At 37.5% G+C, this 23,549-nt stretch overlaps 1 protein-coding gene across 1 annotated transcript in view; it reads right to left on the bottom strand.

Moving 5' to 3' along the window:
* LOC149471955 (dynein axonemal heavy chain 3-like) overlaps positions 1-23,549 on the bottom strand; it is a 344,597-nt gene that overhangs the window by 68,436 nt on the left and 252,612 nt on the right. Inside the window, 4 exon segments of the mRNA XM_089651978.1 lie at positions 7,049-7,271; positions 14,641-14,805; positions 17,872-18,015; positions 21,033-21,170. Of these exon segments, the coding sequence (XP_089508104.1) occupies positions 7,049-7,271; positions 14,641-14,805; positions 17,872-18,015; positions 21,033-21,170 (670 nt within the window).

The following is a 23,549-nucleotide window of genomic DNA, read 5'->3' as shown; positions in this document are numbered from 1 at the left end:
CCATATTCAAACGGTTGTAGTTTAAACATTATAAATCCTACACCGAAGAGCTTTATATTGTGAGAATCACAAGACCCAGTCCTACATTTTTATGCATAGTATGTCTCTGAAATACTAAAAATGAAGGCACAGTTGCAGTTTAAAAATTGCCCTTCAAATTTGAGATGGCTAGAGTGGAGTTTCAATGAATGTCAATGTGCAGCATGAGTTGCAAACAAATGGTCATATTGTGAAAACTATCAGGACTATGGCTTAGCCGTGGACATTTTTAGTGGCAACATGGATAGCTGAACGTTTTGATATAAGATTTGTGTAGGTGGGCTGGAAAATGAGGGAGTGATGACAGTTTAGAAATCATGTCCTGATTTTTCAGCTCACACTTTAGCTTTTTTCAGCTCCCACTCTAGTTTTGAACATTCCACCATTCATTCCTATGGGACCAATTTCACCACAAAAACGCTGATATTTTGTGAACCATTCGGTGAAACGTTCCAAAAAAGTAATAGCACACCCATCGGGAACAATCCGCACGTTTCGGTATATTACTGTCTATGTAGTGTAAAAACTGTGGGAGGAGTTAGGGTGGTAAATTTGGCTATAATAATAAGAATACATATGTGAGATAACAGTAAGTGGTCTTGCCATGCAAGAACACTTAATAATATATGCGAATGGAAACTTTCATTGTCAGCTTGTTATTACTTTGTACTGGTAATAGGCCACCGCTATTCACATACATCTGTCAAGGACACAAGTCTGTGGGGAGCCTATTCTGAGCAATTAAGATTGACTCGCTGTAATAAACTTTTCATAGCCACACTACCTCTGGCCACCACTAGAGGAAGACTTCACTCCAATCTAGCTGGCTGACCACACACAGACAGATATGAATCTGGTGTCTTTAGTGTGGTGAGTCTTGTGCACTCTAATGGTTGGGGAACAGTCTAGCAATTAGCACACACTTTTAGGATTCCTCTAGATATCCTGTAAGCTAGAACCCTTGTGTTAATCACTCTTCCCACTGTTCACACACACACCCACATACATACTCAGACATACTCAACAAACAGTAGCTTGCCATCTCCCAGCAGTTTGTCCACTGACTGGTCTGCTAGGCAACAACACACACACACAAAGATACCATCTGGCATATCTGCTAGTTCACAATCTGCAGGCAACCTGCCAACACACAGTACAATTGCATACAGATTGGAAGGAAAGTTAGGATGAGCACATAGACAATACAGTGCTTAAGTACATAGAAACCACTTATTAATTTTATAGTTTAATATCCCAAAAGTGGGCAGTGCATAAAATATATACAAAGGAATTACAAAAACTACAAAAACAAAAGGACACGAAGGACATACAGAGGTGGCTGTTCATTTATAAAAATAAAATGGATACAAAACAGAAATAAAACTTTACAAAGGTTTATCCTGTGACAGGAGCATGTCAGAATGTCCACAATTTACCAGTTAGACTGGCTCCATGTGAATCACCTGGTCCATAATCAATGCTCCTCAATTTATTGGACCATGGATGTGGGCTGGACTTTAGCCCTCAGCCAATCAACCCTGAGCGGCATTCTTTTCCCAGCCAACAGGACAGTTTTGTGTTCTGAAGTGACCAGGATTAAATGGGTCAAGATTGGTCCTGATGACTGGGTCAAGGATAGGGTTTATGACACCAGCAAGTCATTCCAATTGTGACAATACCAAGAAGCACTTGGCTGTCATGATCAGGTGCCATATAACTGTTTTGAGGGTTTCTCCTGGATTCTATCCATACTAAGCATACAATTTTATATGCACACATGTCCCGAAATGTGTATGATCAGAAATAATTATTTTAATCTCTCTGCAACTAATATTTTAGTTATTGTAAGAGATAAAATATATTCCTCTGATCTATGGTATAAATTAATGGTTGTAGACATTTGGGAGCCTCTAACCTTGTCCTCTACTGGGCTTGTAGAGGAATTCTCTTGAGGCTACAGGGAGGTGATAATTCAAACTGGCACCTAAAATGACTCAAAAATACCTGAGCTACCACTTGGGTGATGGATAATTATTAGTATCAATAGGAAGAGCTAGATGGTAAATACTCTATGGAGTGGCTGCACACATTAAATATGTATCCTTACATAAAAGGAAAAAATCTGTCCAAACCTTCCTCTGCCTATGTGAAAAAGCAATTGCCCTCTAAACCTAATAACTGGTTGTGCCACCCTTGGCAACAACAAATGCAATCAAGTGTTTGCGATGGTTGGCAATGAGTCTTTCACATCACTGTGGAAGATTTTATGGCCAACTCTTCATTGCATGAATGGCCTGTTTAAGGTCATGCCACAGCATCTCAATTGAATTTAAGTCCAGACCTTGACTAGGCAACTCTAAAACCTTAATTTTGTTTTTTAGCCATTCAGAGGCGGACTTGCTGGTGTGTTTCAGATCATTGTCCTGCTGCATAACCCAAGTGCGCTTGAGCTTGAAATCAGGAACCGATAACCGGACATTCTCCTTCAGGATTTTACGGTACAGCGCAGAATGAATGGTTTCATCAATTATGGCAAGTCATCCAGGTCCTGAAGCTGTAAAGCAGCCCCAGTTCATCACACTACCAGCACCATGTGTAACTGTTGGAATGATGTTCTTTTCATGAAATGCTATGTTAATTTTACACCAGATGCACGAACACCTTCCAAAAAGTTCAACTTTTTTCACATAAACTTACATCTCCCTGCATACTGAAAGTTTCATGTATACAAACTTCACATTTAGATATGAGCTATAATCTTATAATAAATTTTAAAAATATTTCCATTATATTATTTTGTATAGACAACCTGGCATTATTCATTGCATTCAAATATTATTGGAAAAAACATTGATCAACCTTCAAATTTTTACTGGGATTTTTTGCGTTATGTCTAAGTATTATGAATGCTGGTGCCTTAATTTTATAATTTTTAAAAACATATTACAGTTGTTACATTCAAAAGTATTCAAGCATCTATTACATAATGAAACTAATTTCCCATTATGCATCTCCTTAAACTCTGTTAATAGCAGCCAAGTAATGGAAATAATTAGAACACACTGATTGTACTATCTATTATAGCTCTGGAAAATAATGCTTTTGCAATGTTTTGCACACAATTAATTTACCACCAAATAGTCCCGCTTCCATCAAAATTATAGCAAGATGAAAAAAGACATTTCATTGACATTTCATTTGCTACAATTAGGGTATTTTAAGGAAATGCAGCAGCTTCTTTGTGTTCCAAACTTTCATCTGTATAACTTTGATGCACAATTGCTATAGAGGGTCCAGTTATAAAACAAGGGCATGACCTTGCAGACACCTTATTGCTGCTTAAATAAAGCACTTTTCTTTAACAACTTTTTCTCTTTATAAAATAAGACTACCAGATTTTCAAAATGAAATCCAGGGACACCCTACTGACCATGTCCACTTTTAAACCACATTTACGTACTTTTAAACCACATTTACGTATTTGTAAACCACACCCCTATTTGTAGCCACACACAAAAATCCATGCCTCTATTTTAAAACACCCTCGACAATTTATCACAGACTTTAGGTAGAAGAGGCAGGCATTCAAGGTATAAAGAAAAAATGTCCCAGACATCATGCATATAGGAATGCTGAAGTGTGTGTAGCTGCAGTGAATTTTGAATGTGGACAACTTGTAGTAACAGTGGGAGGGGCTTAAAAAGGTATGGTGAAATAAAACCTGAGCCTATACTGTTATCAAGAGTATTAATGGTCAGATTTCAGAGGCGAGGAATATATATCCCTCAGATTGCAGAGGTCAGAAACAAGCAACGTGCAGAGTGCAAGGGTCAAGTGTATGTAATACGCAGAGGGCAGACATAGGTAACTCGTGGATGCAGAGGTCAGGAGTATAGATGAGCTAACAGTTTGGCCTGAACCTAGGTACAGAACGCACTTTGGCTATTTGGGCATATGTACAAATGCCCAACGTTTAGCCAGTTTGGACCCCCATTTGATGGGAACGTTGCATTATAGATAGAAGCAGTATTTCTTCTGCTACTTTATATGGCAGTTTCCCACTGTTACTGGCTCCTAAGGAAGTGTATTTGAACCACTGATGTCATAGGGAATTCCTGCTCCTTTTCTGTAAAGGAGCAGGGATAGCAGTGACATTACTGCCTAAATATGGCCATGGCCATACTTGGTCAGTGATGTCACCACTATCCCAAAACCTTCCCTGATAAAGCTGATGACAGGTTGGGGAGGTGCCATTCGACTAGTGTCCCCGTCAGGATCAGTCAGGACCAGGTAGTCAGTTTCTATATGACGGGTGGTGGGCATTGTGATTAATGATGGATTTACAATGAGGGATTTTTTTTTCATTTTATAATAAAGCACTTGTTAAAGGTTTGGGTGTCTTTAAGTGACAACTTTTTTTTTGTGAATGAGTAGGGGTACTTGTTCCCCCCTTTCCTTAAGTCCCGCTTAACATTTATATCATATTCAGAGTCTGGTATCCATTTTGGGGGGGGGGTCTATGCATTTTTTTCATTCTTGCTGTAGGATTTGCTGCAGAGAAAATTTACTGTACAAAGAAAAAAATACAAAACAGTTTAAATTGCCAGCAAATGACATGCATTGCCAACTTCTATCTTTAAAAAAAGCACTCTCCAAAGGTTCCCTAAACTATGTAGCAGACTTTTATTTTAAAACAAAGAAGCCAGCAATGACAGCTGTCAAAAGCATTTGCTGGCAATTTTAAACTTTTTCTCTTTTGTAGATGTCAGTGCTAAAAAAAAATCACTGCTCCCAACTTCATGGATTTTTACTTTTTATTTTTGTTTTGGATTGGTACAGTTCCACAAGGTATTGCCCACTACCAATGCTATTTTTTATACCTTCTAGCCTATTAGCCCAAACAATGGGCTTTTTTAATTGTCATATTCAGCATTCAACAGATTTGGTTTGGGTTCAGCACCTAAACTTCTTTAAAGTTCACAGAATATCTGCCGAACCAAACCCAGGCAAGTTTGGCTCATGACTAGTTAGGAATAAGTAATGCAAAGAGTGCAGTAGTCAGAGGTAAGAAACACATGAAGTGCAGAGGACAGGAGTAAGTACTTCACAGAACACTGAGGTCAAAAATAATTAATGCATAGAGAGGTTAGGCATAAAAATGCACAGATTGTGGAGGTCAGACATAAGTAACGCATGGAGATCAGAACACAGGAGTATGTACACATGGAGAGCAGAGGTCAGGAGCAAGTAACACACAGGGTGCAGTGGTTAGGAGAAAGTAATGCACAGATTGCAGTAGGTAGACATAAATAATGCACAGAGTGCAGAGGTCAAGAGTAAGTAACTCACAGAGTGTAGGGGTTAGGAGTGTATAACACACTGAGAGCAGGGGTTATGAGTGTAAAATGTACACAGTGCAAGGGTCAGGTGTAAGCATTGCACAGTACAGAGGGCAGGAGTAGGTGACTCATGGAGTACACACTGATTGCACATGTCTAATATGCCTAATGCACAGACTGCTGCAGTAAAACTTAAGTAATACACAGAGACTAGAGGCCAGGGTAAGTAATGTAAAAAGAGTTCAGATGTAAGTCATGCATGGAGAGTAGAGCTCAGAAGAAAGTAATGTATAGAGAGCAGAGGACAGGAGTAATTAATGCATGGAGATCAGAGGTCAGGATTATTTTACACATGGAGAGGTCAGATGTAAGTAGCACATGGGGACTATAGGTCAAGAGTAGGCAATACACAAAGAGCAGAAGACAGCAGTAAGTATTTTACAAAAACAGAAGTCAGGCATAAAAAGTATAGTAAGAGCAGAAGTCAGGAATAAGTAATGCATTAAGACCAGAGGTCAGAAGAAATTAATTCACAGATTAGAGAGGTCAGTAGGGTTGAAATAACTGCTCATTTTGCCTTTTTATTAAACCAGCTCTTGAAAGTGACCCATCCACCCTCACACACACCAAATACGTGACTTGCCATTCCATCATAAAGCAAAACACAATCTCAAAAGCTATAAAAGAAGCAACACGTTTCTAATTCCTGGGATTTGCTCTAGACCTTCAGAAACAAATCCACCTGGGTATTACCAGACTATATGTTCTCAGTGTTCAGTGGACTCTGTCATGGAGCAAAATACACCTCAAAAGTTTTTACCAGAAACTGATTTCTGGGTTTTTCTTTATTTTTCTGGGACAGTGAAGTAATTCATGGTGAAGGAGAATAAGTCCCATTGGAAATTATCTGGGCTCACAGTTAAAGTTTAGAATATTTTAAGCTTCCGAAGCAAGCTTTTTTCTAGTATCTATTTTTCTAATGCTATGAAAATCTGTATAGTTTAAGGTTGCCTTAGTGTCTCAGGCAACAAATTTCAAATGCAGATTATTTAGTGAAAAAATTATGATTATACTGTGATTGTAGACAGATAGGGGTTTATTTACTAAAGCTAGAGAGTGCAAAAATCAGGCTGACTTCTGCATAGGAACCAATCAGCTTCCAGGTTTTATTGCCAAAGCTTAACTGAACAAGCTGAAGTTAGAAGCTGATTGGTTTCTAGGTAGAAGTGAGCCTGATTTTGCACTCTCCAGCTTTAGTAAATAAACCCCATATAGTCTATAACAAGAAACAGGAAACAGACGTCATGTCCTACCCATATCCAGTATTATAAAGCAACACACAGAACCTAACTATTGTGATGTTTTATTGACAACAAATATTTTTCAGCCATTATTTGCTCAGTAGGGAAGTATTTTATATATATATATATATATATATATATGTATATATGCCAAGGCTTTAAGCAGCAGAATAACCAAATTAGAATGTCTTATTTGATCATCAGATATATTTAGTTTTTACAAATGAAGCCTATGATTAACTTTCCATTCATATCCTGACAAACAGCTAAAAGTAGAGAAATGTACTCTGAGAACTTATAGTATTTTTCTGTACAACGTGGCTTAAGCCCTGGTAACCCACTGAAATAAGCAATATGATAAAGACCTACCATCAATCCACTCATGAGAAACAGGATCAAAGCTGCCATATAACTGTCCTATTGTGATAGCTTTTGGATTAATAAATATATAGTCCACTCCATGTTCATCCATTAGTCCTTTTGTTTCCAGGTCTTTCAGAGCTCCTGCAAGGACCTTAAGTGCAGCTGTTTTTCCCCCAAGTGGACTTCCAATCAACATAAATCCATGTCGCACCAGCATCATTTCATATATCTGCAAAAGTCAATATTGTGTTAATTCCTCTTTAACACCCTGTTCATATAACCAATTTTAACATTTACAGTATTTCCAATTTCAATGCAAATACAAGGAGTGCAAGCAATCTCAAGATAAACCTCATTGCAACTGTTATGGATTTTTCTTGTTAAGATACTGAAAAAAATGAATTCTTCATATGCAGGAACAGTTACACAAGAACTCCAACCATTGTGTTTAGAATATCTGTTCTACCAAAATGTATTATTATATTCTATTTTATACAAAAGATAAGAAAAGGGGTGAGAGGTCATTAAAAAAATAGCAAATAGAATAATGTCACATTTCATATGTCACCAGGGTGGGGCAAATGGGAAAGAAACATTTTTAGGAAAAGTTTAGTTTGTGTACAAGAAGAACATTGCAAGCCTATTGGGGTCTCTTGTGCTTAAATGAACAACACACTGAAATTATTTGTCAAAACAAATCAAGTTTTTGCATTTCTCTAGTTTATGGTCTCATGTCCATGAATGTTTCAGGCATAAAATATGCCCACTGTAAAAAACACAGCATTTTTCTGTGCCCCGGGTAATACAGTCAGCTTTAGAAGTGTATGGCTGTACGCCCCCGTAATCATGTAAACTTTGAGGCTTTTATGCATCGGAATTTACTCATGTATGTGTAAATTGATGACTGCATTGTGATCTGGGGTATACGTCTGAAAAATTATTATATATTTATAGTTGGGAGAGATATACTGCTGAATGAGGATATTATATTGCATAGCATATGCTTGTTTAATGTTTCTGATTGTTGCCACACTCATTATTTCCATAGCACACAACAACTCCTAGGTTCCATACAATGCCCCTGTTACAAGGTCATTTTCTATAATACCTGTACCTAAATTGCCAGGGCACTGGGGATAGTTTATGGCTATAAAGTCCCTGTGCTACAGTATGTGTTATATTGTAACATGGCACCTAAGCAAATAATTATTTGGTAATACTATACATAACCAAATTGGTATGATATATGGGAACATGGCTCCTCAATAAATTAATATATGGCAACTCAACACCTGTTTAAGAAGGCACATCTATGACATGGCCACTATAATAACATTGCACTTCAGGTAATGTTGCTCCTCTGGTAACATTGCACTGATTCTAGCTTTGATAGTAATTGTTCATTCTAATTTCTTGTGCATTTAGATTGCATAACAGCAGTTATTTTTAAATTGTGGTAAATGGATGAGACCTATTCTTACAGGCTGTGAGCAGTAAATCTGGCCCGAATTGTTAGAAATTAGCTCAGTTTAAATATCTTTAGACTATGGTTAGAGTACTTATACTGTGTCTTTGACAAGAACAATCATCTAAGAAAATATTTTTTTTGCCATATTTGCACTTTGAAGAACATACATCATGCTAATGCTGCTAATCTGAAGCACATGTGATAAGAAAGATATTAAGATTTCTTGACAGCTGCTGTTCTAATCAAACACTAGTTTAGCCTTACCCTCTATACTCTAGCCAAATGACTGTGGTGTTGGTGGAGAGGGCATTGTAACTGGCTGTGAAATGAAATCATTTGCATGGCTTGCTTTGAAAAATATGAAAAAATGTTATTTCTCTCCTTGCTTCTTTTGGGGAAAAAAAAAACAGCACAAAAACCCAAAAGATCCCCCAAAATACATAGCAGACCCCTACGATGTGTTATGCATTGTGAGGGAACATTGGAGGAGCCTGAAAGAAGCTGGCATTGAAGTTTTATTTGCTGGCAATTTAAACTGTGTAATTTTTTTCTTTGCAAATGTCATTTTTACTGCAGCACATCCTACAGCAAGGATGAAAAAAAATGTGTAACAATAGTACACATTTTTTCCTACCTTAATACACTGACACTAAATATAAACCACACTGACCTTAACACTGCCACTAACCTGCCACTAGCACTGGCAATAGCTGGCATACTAACAGTGACACCAACTGACACTTACAACTGCCAATAACTGACACAGACTCTAACTCACTCTAACAATACTGACCAACGGACATTAACTGATAATTATATTGCCAGTAACTGACACTGACACCAACACTTATACTAACTGACATTTACACTGACACTAACACTCCCAATGGTACTCAAGGTTGCCAAAAGACAGCTCCCAAATGTCCAAACAGCCAAAGTTCAGTCTGAACCTACGTATAAGTGATACAGAGTTTGGGATGAAATGTATCATTTCTGTGTTTACAGATGACTTTACTGTGTAGTGGAAAAATCATCCTTGTGGGATGTCTCCAACCTACAAGCAGATATTAATGCATTGTTTAATTGGGCAATTATGTGGCAAATGGTGTCTATTGCTGATAATTGTAGAGTTATACACTTGCATGCTATAAATATGTGTGCATCATACATTCTATGAGGAGTACAACAGGGAGTTTCTAAAGCTAGCAAATACTTTCTTGTATTAAAAGAGGTATAGCCTCCAGAGAGAGAGAGATCATTTTTCCCCTGTGGAAAGCATTAGTATAGACCTGATCTGGAATATGCAGTTCAGTTTTGGACACCCATTTACAAAAAGGATATCAGAACTGAAGAAAGTGCAGAGAAGAGCAACCAAACTGATAAAAGACATATAGTGGTCCATATAGTGAATCTATTGCAGATTTACTCACTTTAAGGTGATAAAAAAGTTAAGGGTGCACTCTTTACGTCTGGAGGTAAAGAGATTCAGTGTTGGTTCACATATATGCAGATTGTGTGTTGTTTGAATCTCATCCAATCTGCATGACACATGAAACAACATTACTTCCTATGGTGCCTGTTTACATACAGTATCTCTGGAAAACTGGCAGTGTGGATTCGGTGTGGTTTGAAAAAGAGTCCTGTCCGATTTCTGAGCAGTGCAGTCAGGTTCAGGTGTGGATTCCAGGCAATTGACTTCTATGGAAACCGTTTCAAAACCATACATGTCATCAGTTGTGAACAGGATTGCATTTCAGGATCAGAATTGCAATTCAGGACAGTTTGCTCTCCTCCCCCTCCTCTCCACCTCAGCAAAACAAAAAGGCCTTGCAAAGCCACATCCAAACTGGCCCTGGACCTGTGAACAGTACGATTAGGAGCTGTGTCACAAAAAACGGTCTGGAACCGGCCCTGAACTACTGAACAAGTAGACTGGAAAATGAGAGCTCTAACATATGAGCATGGGCATGCGGCTGACATTCATTCAAAATAAAAATAATTAAATAAATACATTTTCCTTCAGTAATATACAGTGGGGATCGAAAGTTTGGGCACCCCAGCTAAAATTTGTATTAATGTGCATAAAGACGCCAAGGAAAGATGGAAAAATCTCCAAACTTTTGCAGACGCCATTTTTTTGTTTTCTGTTATTTTGAAAGTGTAAATGATGGAAATAAAATCTAACTTTTGTTGACATATTATAAAAATGTCTGATCTGTAATTTGATGCCTTTTGGAGATTTTTCCATCTTTCCTTGGCTTCTTTATGCACATTAATACAAATTTTTAGCTGGGGTGCCCAAACTTTCGATCCACACTGTACATGAATTAGGTTAGGGCCCTTTAAGAAATCCAAATAGGAAAGGAGCTGGAAAGGGAGTAGTCATGTGACCATTGGAAAAGGCGGGAAAGCCATGTGACCCTCTGGAATATTCTGGAATAGAGGGGCTTATTATTTAAAAGCACTTCGTGACAGAATTCTTTGCAGCTGGTCAGTGTCAGCCAATGGGCTCCCCACCCTCCCTTTCTTGTCACAAGGCACTATTTATGTGGTTTGTGTCATCCTTTCTATAGAAAGGGGGGACTTATTGATATTTTTATTTCAGTATAGATCGAGTCCTTAAAGACTGAGCAGTTTTATTTATGGTTGATAATAAAGTGTAATATGTTTTAATAAATTACATTTTCAAGTTTAATTTTTGTTATGTGTATTTACCAATAAAAGTGCTGCAAAAATGCCAAAAAGTAGTGATGAGTGTGTAGTCATTTGAGCATAATTTTATTAGGTATGCTATTTGGGGAGGAGGGATAAGGTGCGGTCTGCATTCCCATGCAATCAGCACTGAAAACGGACCTTGAAATCCAGAACGCACATGTATGAACAGGAACTTGTCCTCTACATACGGAAAAGCTTCTTCACAGTAAGAGCTGTAAAAATATGGAATAGACACCCTTGAGTACTAGATCTGGCCAGCTCAGTAGACTGTTTTAAAAAAGAGCTGGATGCATTCCTAAATATACAGAATAGAAACATTTATAGATATTAACACCAGAGTTTGTTGATCCAGGGAATAAATGATTGCCAGGGATAAGGAAAGAATTTATTTTTCCCATTCTGGAGCAAATAGTACCATGTTTTAGAGGTTTTTTGTATTCCTCTGGCTCAACCGTGGGTATAGGGTTCTGTCTATGGGGGTTTTATATTTATGCATTCTGTTTATTGTTTTCTCATGTTTGAATTAGACTTGAATTCTTTTTCATCCTATTTGACTATATAACTAGTAGTGTGTGGATGTTTATTTTATAAAATTGCTTTCTTTTAAAACTTTACTTCCTTCTGTATTATTTTAAGATATGTAAACAGAAATAACTGTTGCAATACTTCATAAACTGGACCACCTATTGTCAGCTTGCGTGTGTGGTGTTAAGAAATATGTACATTTCAGGAGATTATTTTTCATTATTCACTATGTAAAAAAGAAGAACCTTTTATGTCTAAAGGCATCTGGAGAGCAACTATGGTTACAAAGCAGAGTAATAGCCTTGCTCCACATGTGGTCTATATTTACAGATTTCTCAGGGGAGATTCAACAGAGAAATGCTGCTGCTACATCTGTTTAACACATATATAATATATGACTTTAATGGATTGTATGCATTATCACCTTATGATTATATATACCAATAAAACCGATGGATATGTTTTATTTATTTAACGTGTTTCTAAACCCAGGACCCTACATTCCCTCTATCTGATCTCCCATAGTACACAGAACATTGAAAAGCAATTATTTTAGTAAATGTAAATTGCTAAATACCTTTTCTCATCAGCAGTTAGAGCAGACGTGTAACTTCTATCTGTGTTCAGCAGAGCACATGTTAAAGCGTGTAGGAGGAGTTTGTTTTCTGCTCTAGGAGGATGCAGAACCGCTGACCTCTGTCTGAACAGTGATGACTGACCCTGTGCTGATCACATGCACACACTCAAGAAAAAAAAACCTCTATAGCAATACACACTACACTGAACATGTGCACATGATATGTCTGATCAGGAAATAAGAAGGGGGCACTGGAAGAAGGGGAGGATCAGAGAAGTCAGGATCAAACAGCATTTTTACACAATGCAGAGGATTAACTGATTTTACTACTGTGGGTTTAGTAACACTTTAAATTCCAAATGACTGCTTATTAACAATTATAAATACAAAAGGTATAATGAAGTTTCCATTGTTTTACTGTTTTGTTTTTGTAGCTGTCCCTTAAATACAAAGTAAAAAGCTGGACTTTGTGGTGTGTTGTGGAGGGATACTGTAATGCATTGCATTAAGGCAGCACATTTATTTAGAATGGGCTAACAGTGCAAAGTAACAGGCCAAGAAAAAAGTCCCTGCAACTATTTTTAATGCAGTGCACTTCATTGCATGACATGTGTGTTAAGGTGCAATGAGGTTATGTTAGCAACTACTGTTGTTGTGCATTGGGGTGCCATTGAATTGCACTAAAAAGCATTGCAAAAATTATTTGTGCTACCAAGTGTTGTGGTACTGCAAATTGAATTTGTTAAAAATATTAATTCAAGGAATATATTTTTCCTTACAATAGGAGAACAGTTGCTATGCACCTGTCATCTTCACAAATTTCTGTTCCCATTCCCTTCATTCTGACTGAAGGTTATAATCCCCATTTACCTGGCTAAGATGTACTAAAGAAGAGTATACGCCATACAAAAGCTATGATTCATAGGGACATGAGGCAATTTAAAAGAGAAGTATGAGAAAAAAAAAATTATACTCACATCCAATACTGCATCTGGCCCTTGCAGTCTCTGAGACTGAGAGCCCAGAGATCATATGACCACTGATTGCTCAGTTCTCAGTCTTCAGTGGGCAGAGAGTGCTGACTGTCAGACACCAGCTCTCTGCTCTGTCCCTTCAGCACTCATTGAAGCAATAGGCTGTGGAGGGGTCAGGAGTGGCTGGCTCTGTTTCCCAGCAGAGTACTGACAGGCTCAACCAACTGCAGGTCAAGCATCTGGGTGGATCCCAACATTAAAATCATAATCCCTCCATCCGCTGATAAATTGGCAGGTCATAGGAGTGCCGAACTTAGTGCATTCCTGTGACTCACAAGAGCAGTAGGGCAAAAAGAGCTTTGGTCCTACTCTCCTTTAAGAAATTCAGAAATGTGAACCTCGCTTGGTAGAGTGCATACAGGCACAGAAGCAGGAAAGGCTAGTGGTGCATGGCTCCTTCAGACTAATAGGCTTTCCACCCTTTAGTGCTGGGCTGAGCACTCTTTATTGTAAGTGTGATCTGAGTTTTTTTATATTTTTTTTAAGCATTTTCATCCTATGAGACTATCCTTTTTTCTGCTTACACAAATAAAATATACCTCTAGGTAATGACAGAGAACAGATGCTGATTTCTTCTAATAAAATCAAGTACCTTTTGACCAGTGTATTATTTTAAGGGGTCATGAAAATCTGGTGAGTTTGCTTTACAAAGGGGGAGCTTGGTGTTTGAAATCACACTGGAGAAAGAAGCACACAGTAGCTCAAGTAGCAGTGGATACAAGTTTGCAATGCCTAACACAAAGGGGCATTGTTATAATAATATATGCAATGTCACTTTACGGAAATAAGTTTGCCCTTAATTAACTGATGGTATTTATGCATTTGAGGAATTGCACTTTATTAGTTTATGGGATATATATGTATATATCTATATATAAAACCTTTTTTATTAATGGACTGGACCTGTATGGTAATTATGTAGATGAAATAGTCACTTTATAATCATTATATTGGGCATTTATTTATTCATTCACCATTCAACCTCAACAATGAGGACAATGGGAATTATTTCACCTTATTTACCAATCTATCCACTTATTATCAAATTTATTGATTCACTAAAACAGAATGTATGTTTTTTACTAGTTTACTATATCCCTTTCATGGGGAGCTTTTAACATAACGCCTTTCCGTGAATATATCATGGACAGATCTGCAGCAGTAGCATAATATAAGCAAGGTGTGCATATGTTTCATTTGGTAATTGAGGACCCTGACGCAACATGACATTTTGTGAAAAAAAAACTTTTATAGGAGAAGGAGAGAAACATTTGCTGACTTGTATTATCTTCTTGATGAAGCAAGGGACTGGCTGCAGATTCATTTTCCTGGTGATTTCCCTGATGGACACTTCCAGACTGCCATGGTCAGGAGTTGGCACAATAACCCCAGGGAAAAGGTCAGAAATGATGCTATCAAAAAGCGGAATGTCATGGGATAAAAACTGCAAATTGAAAATATTAAGAAAAAAAGAAAGAGATTAGAAAACACTGAGCATTCAATGTACAAAGTAAATATCTATGCCCTCTATGTCACCATGTAAATGTTTTTTTGCAATAACGTCTAAATTGATATATAATATATATATATATATATATATATATATATATATATATATATAATGTAATGAGAACATTTAAAGCAAGGTTCAGCTAGAGCTGTTAAGGGAATTTATAAAAAAAATTTTTAACTGTAGATTTTTTTTTAATATCTAAACATTTAAAGGGTAAGTTCGCCTTTAGTAATATGTTACATGTTACACCCATATTTAGGGTGTAACATGTAATATGTTACTAAATCCACTGCCACCACCCCAACCCGATCCCCCATGTGACATCGGGTGGGGGAACCTCTCCCCGTACCTGCAGTCATAAATTAAAAAATAGAGTTCTGTGAATTAATTAACTATAACTACTGGCAGCCATTGTGGCAGATGGCTTGTAGTTCTCAATGAACTATGAGGGAGCTGGTGAGCACCTGGCTCAGTCCCTCAGTTATCTGCCAAGAGCCTGAGCCAGCCCCGCCAGCCTCCTACACAGTCCAGAGCTACAATGAGCACTCAAGTGGCAGAGCAGAGAGCAGTGGAACACTGAGTGATCAGTGGACTTTGATCACTCTGTTTTCAGTTCTAAAGTCAGCAGGGGACTTATATAGGTATTTATGTCTACATTTCACATCTTTAACCACTTCAAGTCTGGAAACTTTTACCCTCTTCCTGTCCAGGCCAATTCTCAGCTTTCAGCGCTGTCACACTTTGAATGACAATTGTGCGGTCATGCAACACTGTACCCATATGAATTTATTAGCATTTTATTTAGACAGATATAACTTTATTTTGGTGGTATTTATTCACTACTGGGATTTTTTTTTCTGCTATGCAAATTAAAAAGTCCAAAAATGTTTTTAAAAAAGTGTTTTTCTTTCACAATTTTGCAAATAAATAATCTTTCTTCATAAATCTTGGCCAAAATGTATTCAGTTACCTTTTTAGTAAAAAAACAAAAACAAATTAGTTTATAACCAAAAATTATAATTTTTCAAACTATTTTTTTACATTTTTATTTTATTTTTTTATATTATTACTTATGTTTGTACAGTGAGGTGATGAAGATTTTTTTTTTTTTTTTACACTGATTGCTTTTACACTCATAAAGGCTGTGAAAGCAATCATTTCTCTTTGTCTCTGGCTGCATTCTTGAAGCCATTGAGAAATACTGTGAGAACCGTGATTGGTCACAGCTTGTCACATGGTGCAAGGATGTTGTGAATAGCCTTGTAACATGTGATCTCTGTGATCATTCACAGATTTCACACGTAGTAAGCAATGATGTCAGAAGTGACATCTTACTTACTACTATTCATGTGATCACTGATTGGCCAATCAGTGATCACATGATCGAAACCTCACACAGAGGTCCCATACAGCGATCGGTGTTCCGCTGTGTTGGAGGGAGTGCGCACAGACTAAAACGGCGGGTGCCTTTTATGGATGGCAACCCGCTCCTGCACTGCTCCCATCCGGCCGTTTATATACAGTGTGATTTCCTAAATTTTTTTTTTTAATTCTGTCTCTCAGAGTGGGAATGCACCTACAATGTGAATTCCAGACCCCTCCATGATTTCTAAGTGGGAGAACTTGCAAAATCGCAGGGTGTTCAAATACTTCTGTTCCTCACTGTATATGGGATGGAAGGGAAGTGGTTAATATGGGGATATTTCTTCTTGATAGAATTTTCACTCTTAAACCACCGCCTTTATCAGAAGATGTTCATTTGATGTGCATTCTGTATGTGGTTAATTATATAATTGATTCCAGTTACGATGTATGTATATATTGATCTAAGTTGCATTTTGCATTTCAGTATGTGTTCTGATCTGAAGAAGGGCTTAACATAATAGCCCGAAGCTGTTTGTTGAACACTATGATGTATGGCTTTGTCCATTTTTTTGGGTCACCCTTTTGTATGGTGATTTTTCAACAATAAAAGTTTTTTATGTGCAGCAATCCAATTTTCTTTTTTCTATATATGGCCCTTGGGAGGGCCTAATTGCTATGCACTGTGATTGATCATCGTTGTGCACTCCATCTATATTACATATATATATATAATTTATTCAACCCATACTTCTCTTTTAAAGCTGGCTCTTGCAGCTGTGATATCTTGCTTTACAATATCTACCATCCCTGTTTCTGTGGCTGTCAAGCCACTGGGAGCAAAGATAAGCTTTGGGTTGCTGACGTTATAGTTATACAGGGCTATTAACTCCAATGAAACATCACTGATTGGCCCAGTGTTATCAAACAGAGTAAAACAATGCTTCACCATACCCAGAAGTACTAGAAATTTCCTTTGAATCCCAGTGCTGAATGAAGCATTGTGGAAACAGAGAAAAGGTAACCATATGGGAATTGGACAAATCACGGGTTTTCTTTAAACAGATTCTTTTTCTTTGCCTTTTCAGTGTAAAGTAACAATGTCTGCTGACAGCCTCTTCCCTTCCTAGAAAGGTATATTCACAAATCTCTTGCCACCTCCTGGCTCCCAAATATGAGGGAGCAGGTAACCCCATCATGGGACGATGCTTGAACCTGAGCAGCCAATTGCCATTGGGAAGGCATTGAGAGAATAGCTAATAAAAAACAGTGCAGGCAAAATTACTGTTTCTCTTTAAAACTAAATATGAAATGGTTATCTGCATCCAAAATAAATTCTGGACAAATCAACTAATCTTGAACATTCCAGAAAGGAAGGAGAGGCATTGTTTGGTGAAATGTATGCAGATGAATCCACTACTCTTTTCTGCGGTGACATTTTAAAAGACACGCAGGGTCATAAACATTGCAATTAAGCTATAGCATGCAGTTTATCTTCTCTTCTGCCTTGTAATTGTCAATCGATATGAAATGACACAGGCGAAAAGCAAAACTGCAGAAGCTCATGCTTGCTGTCATGCATTTTCCTTCTCACAAGTACACATTATGGAAGCAGTGGCTGTAGCTAGACCCTACCTTAGGCAGATTAACGTCACGTATTGATCGAAGCATCAGCACATCCTCCTTTTCATCTGGGAATTTAACCTTCAGGTTTCCAGCAGCTGTTAACACGGATTTAACTGCCCTCATTCCATAGTCATAGTGATGCTGGGAAGAGAGCTGAAGACAAATCTGGTTAGTTATCATAGTATTAATGATATGAAACTCTCCTTAGTCCAAATGGAACCCCCTATGGCATTTAAATAATCTCCTAGTATCTCTCCTACCCTAGAAAAAGCTTGTACATGACTATGTCAGAAGTATAATGTATGATCCAGATTATTGACATTATAGTGAAAAAGACTTATAAAATCTTCATCTATTCTAAACTTCAGCACGTCATGAGTTTGGTGGCAAATTCACATTACTATTTTTACAGTGTAAAAGAACACCAACATTCAACATAGACAAACAGTAAAGTCTAATGACATTGCTGTTTAATAAACCTGAAACAGGCTTTAAATACAGGAGAATTATTTTGATATACCTAATTTAAATATTTCTCCATCTATAAATATTTTTTAAATAAATCAATAATTGCTTATGTTTGTTGATTACATAAAATAAATAAGAGAAAGGCATCATCACATCATTTTATTTATGATAAACTAGAAAGGAATTAAAGCCGAAAAAAGATCAGTGCTGAGTATTTGGGTGGTAAGCATTGCATCAATTACACAGTGACAAGAAGCAGAATGAAGGAAGCTATGAATAATGGAATCACAAGGCACAAAGCGGATGGGATGTCAAGTCTTTGTGCAGCAGGTCATGTATTCACCCTAAAGGGTAATGGTTTTCTATCAGACAATAGCCCTATATCCATCTTATCACATTCCTCTGAAAAGTGCCTGGGCACAAAGTGGTAAGATAAAATGTTAGGTTGAAACAATACTAATATGTATAAATGGGGGGTGAGCAAGATGAGAAAACCTCAGGCAGAAAGTAATCTTATCTCAGAATCTGGGACTTGTTTGAGTGAGCATGGGAGCGGGTGGGGGCTTCTTAATAACCAGTCATAAAAGTAAGTAAATGAATAAAGACATTTGTGACATGCTTTAATTGTTTGGGGGATGAATACGTATTAAACTATCAAAACATTGCGAGGATAAAATTAGATTCATTAATCAAAGCAAAGCTGAGAGCTGGCTGTGAAGACATGATGTAAATACATTTTCAAATCTTTTCAGCTCCGTCTACCTGAATGCTGTAATATTTAATACTTTTTGTAATGTTTTTTACAATATTGTGATACATGGGACTAAACAGAAGATCACTGCTTTGAGAGAAAATGGGATAAACAATAATGGAAGACAATGTCAGATGTAGGAAAAGGTGTTGAAATGGAGCTAGGGAGTAAACAGAGGTAATGAAAGGTAGAAAAATAAAAACCTAAAAAATGCATTACGTTATAAAAAACAATGTTTTTCAGCATAAATGAGTCAGCACTATGACAAGTAAATTCTGACTGTTAATTTAGATTACTGTGCTCTGCGCTTTACTTTTTAATCTACTATGTAAGAGTGGCAAGAGAGTTATATCAGTCAAGACAGAGGCAAAGAAAGGTAGACCTAGAGGTAGGACACTCACAGTTTATTCATGCATGTTTGCTTGAATAAGTCAAGCCAAAATCTTTTTTCTTTTAGTGTTGGATAGTGTGTTTAAGGATTAAAACTCCTGTCAACTTTTTACTGATACCCTGGGCTCTATTAGAGAGTTTTATTGTCATTTTTTTATATTGCTGACAATACCTTCACCAGACAGTGTCATAGAAAAAAAAAGGATAGGGTGTCTAGCCTTCCACTACTGTTCCAAGAAAAGCATTTTTTTCTTTGGCTTAACAGGATGTGAGGGTAAATATCTACAAAGATGCTAAAAACTAAGAAAAGTTTTGGCTGCACATACACTTTTAAATAAAAAATGTGTCAAAATCAACATACGAAGCCCCAATAATAAAATAGTCAATAGGTATAAACTAACTAATACATATGCTTAATTTTTTTCACTACTGTCCTAGACCCACGTATATCAAAAACACACAAAATTCTTTGAAATCTTGTTTAGAACTTCATTCTGACATTAAAGTAGCATTTCACTCTTGTTTTAAACTTTGACCTACAGGTAAGCCTATAATAAGTCTTATCTGTGGTTACCTTGGAAAGTGCCATTTAATACCTATTGCCTTTGTCTCAGGTCAATGATGTCAGCAGTGCATGCGCAGTACTCTGAATTCACATCACACTAAGTGTGGCATGATTGAAAAGAATGCAGTGCTGCGATTGTAGATTCGCATGCATGGTAGTGATATCATCTTGGCCCAGTCATTCAAGTGGCCAGAGAGTGTGAACCCAGAAGGAAGACCAGGCAAAGGTGGAAGTACCAGCAGCAGTGACAGCTCAGCACTAGAGAGCTTAATTTCACGGGTATGTCTGTCATAATGTGCTAATATATCAATGTGCAGTACAGAGGTAAATACCACTTTAGGAAAGAGATGCTTTTAGTTATCCATCTATATATATTTTTGTTGTATATGTTTTGGTATTGACAGGCAATGTTTTTAAAGATCATTTGTAGAAAGCTATAACTATTATTATATCCAATCCAATATATAAATATATATTGCAAATAAAGGCTTTGACTTCACACTTATTCCCACAAGGCAAGCTAAGAACAGCAGACTGATTCCAGAATAATTCCAGGCTCTACAATCCATTATTTGATCGAGGACTAAACAAAATGACTGCTTAATTTGACGCTAAGCATAGTCTTAGTCAAACTTTTAATTGCATAGTGAGGTGTAATAACTGCAAAAAGGAAAATTGACTGTTCCCCCATACATAAGCACACAAAAAGAAAAAATAATTCTATGGTTTGCAAAATATCAAGTCTTGTTCCTTATGTACATTCTCATTTGTAAAGTTAGTGCGTGTGTGTGTGTATATCTACAGGAGACTAACAAAGGCAATGTTTATTTCTCTGTGGTTTTTAAGTTTGATCACCACAGCTGAAAAATTGTAGAGACCATAAATCAAAGCTCTCCTGTCCATGGGTGGGATAGACAAATTATTATGTTTTCCTACTGCCTTGTGTTCTATTTTGGATATCTTTCTATTTATTATTAAAAAACAAGTGAGACTTACCTGCTCAGAACATAATCTGTATGTAGCCACAATTTTAGTAGCAAGGCTGCGTGCTGCGATGAAACCCATGGAATACAGAGAAATCTCAGCAATTAAAGTATAATCTGGCACCATCATAGCAACAGTCCGAAACAGAACCTATAATATTAGATACTATGTTAACTATAATCTTTATATATTTAGCCACGTGATCATCCATGATTTCTGTGTGCACATTAAACTTTAACATTAATTATTTCTTGCATGACATTAAATATGACTAGTTTTAAATAAGCTCTTTTTATTTCATCATTTTAAAAAAATCAACAAAGACTTTCTAGTGTTCACATTTTAAAGGGATGATAGCTTGGTGGTTTTGTGTTTTTTTTTATGATTGTCAGTCCCAAGGTTACAATAACAGTCTTTGCATAGGTGCTAGGAAACAGGAATGAAAAGGTTTAGATGTATACATTCGTTCCAGTGGATGGTTTCTAGAGATGTGTCAAAATGAAAATCTATAAAATAAAAAGGGGCTGTGTTGTTTTAGCTGGTTTATGAGACTAATAAAATAGTACAAAAATGCTTTAAGTCTATGAAAGAAAAGTGATTAGAAAGTATGCTGTAGAACAATTTGTGCTTTATGATGATAAAAATATTAACCTTTTATCTCATAACTGTAGTTGACACAACTGGGCATACCGTACATGTGAAGTCATTTTGAACAGCATACTCTAGTATCATACACACTGATTTCACAGCTTGCAGTGATGAGCTTGTCATTCAGGGTGACATACCACCCACATGTTGTCGTTCCTTAACTAATGACAATAATCTCTCTACCACAGGCAGGGGGTGGACATGTCTTCTGTAAGATCCTCAATTTGACAGGAAACTTTTTTTTTTTTTAACTTTCAGATACCAGGAAATATTACACAAAACATAGACATTCCTGTATATAAGTTTACTTGCTGATTTATTTAAGTCACAACAATAAATCTAAGTACGCATTTATTCAAAGGTTTAAATGCATATTAAATTAATTACAACTCGGTACATTAGAATAACCGCTTGCTGACCCACCACAGTATACAGTATCTCACAGAAGTGGGTACACTCCTCACATTTTTGTAAATATTTTATTCTATCTTTTCATGTGACAACACTGAAGAAATGACACTTTGCTACAATGTAAAGTAATGAGTGTACAGCTTGTATAACAGTGTACATTTGCTGCCCTCTCAAAATAACTCAACACACAGCCATTACTGTCTAAACCACTGGCAACAAAAGTGATTACACCCCTAAGTGACAATGTCCACATTGGGCCCAATTAGCCATTTTCCCTCCCCAGTGTCATGTGACTCGTTAGTGTTACAAGGTCTCAGGTGTGAATGGGGAGCAGGTGTGTTAAATTTGGTGTTATCGCTCTCACTCTCTCATACTGGTCACTGGTAGTTCCATGTGGCTTCTCATGGCAAAGAACTCTCTGAGGATCTGAAAAAAAGAATTGTTGCTCTACGTAAAGATGGCCTAGGCTATAAGAAGATTGCCAAGACCCTGAAACTGAGCTGCAGCATGGTGGTCAAGACCATACAGTGGTTTAACAGGACAGGTTCCACTCAGAACAGGCCTCGCCATGGTCGACCAAAGAAGTTGAGTGCACGTACTCAGCATCATATCCAAAGGTTGTCTTTGGGAAATAGACATATGAGTGCTGCCAGCATTGCTGCAGAGGTTGAAGGGGTGGGGGGTCAGCCTGTCAGTGCTCAGACCATACGCCGCACACTGCATCAAATTGGTCTGCATGGCTCTCGTCCCAGAAGGAAGCCTCTTCTAAGGATGATGCACAAGAAAGCCCACAAACAGTTTGCTGAAGACAAGCAGACTAAGGACATGGATTACTGGAACCATGTCCTGCGGTCTGGTGAGACCACGATAAACTTATTTGGTTCAGATGGTGTCAAGCGTGTGTGGCGGCAACCAGATGAGGCGTACAAAGACAAGTGTGTTTGCCTACAGTCAAGCATGGTGATGGGAGTGTCATGATCTGTGGCTGCATGAGTGCTGCCAGCACTGAGGAGCTACAGTTCATTGAGGGAACCATGAAATCCAACATCTACTGTGACATACTGAAGCAGAACATGATCCCCTGCCTTCGGAGACTGGGCCGCAGGGCAGTATTCCAACATGATAATGACCCCAAACACACCTCCAAGATGACCGCTACCTTGCTAAAGAAGCTGAGGGTAAAGGTGATGGACTGGCCAAGCATGTCTCCAGACATAAACCCTATTGAGCATCTGTGGGGCATCCTCAAATGAAAGGTGGTGGAGCGCAAGGTCTCTAACATCCACCAGCTCCGTGATGTCATCATGGAGGAGTGGAAGAGGACTCCAATGGCAACCTGTGAAGCTCTGGTGAACTCCATGCCCAAGAGGGTTAAGGCAGTGCTGGAAAGTAATGGTGGCCACACAAAACATTGACACTTTAGGCGAATTTGGACATTTTCACTTAGGGGTGTACTCACTTTTGTTGCCA

Source organism: Staurois parvus, unplaced genomic scaffold, assembly GCF_062004578.1.
Source record: "Staurois parvus isolate SC_StPar_1 unplaced genomic scaffold, SC_StPar_1.0 ptg000025l, whole genome shotgun sequence".
Taxonomy (NCBI): Eukaryota; Metazoa; Chordata; class Amphibia; order Anura; family Ranidae; genus Staurois; species Staurois parvus.
Note: the sequence above shows the minus strand (reverse complement) of the source record. Positions and strands in the feature narration are given on the sequence as shown.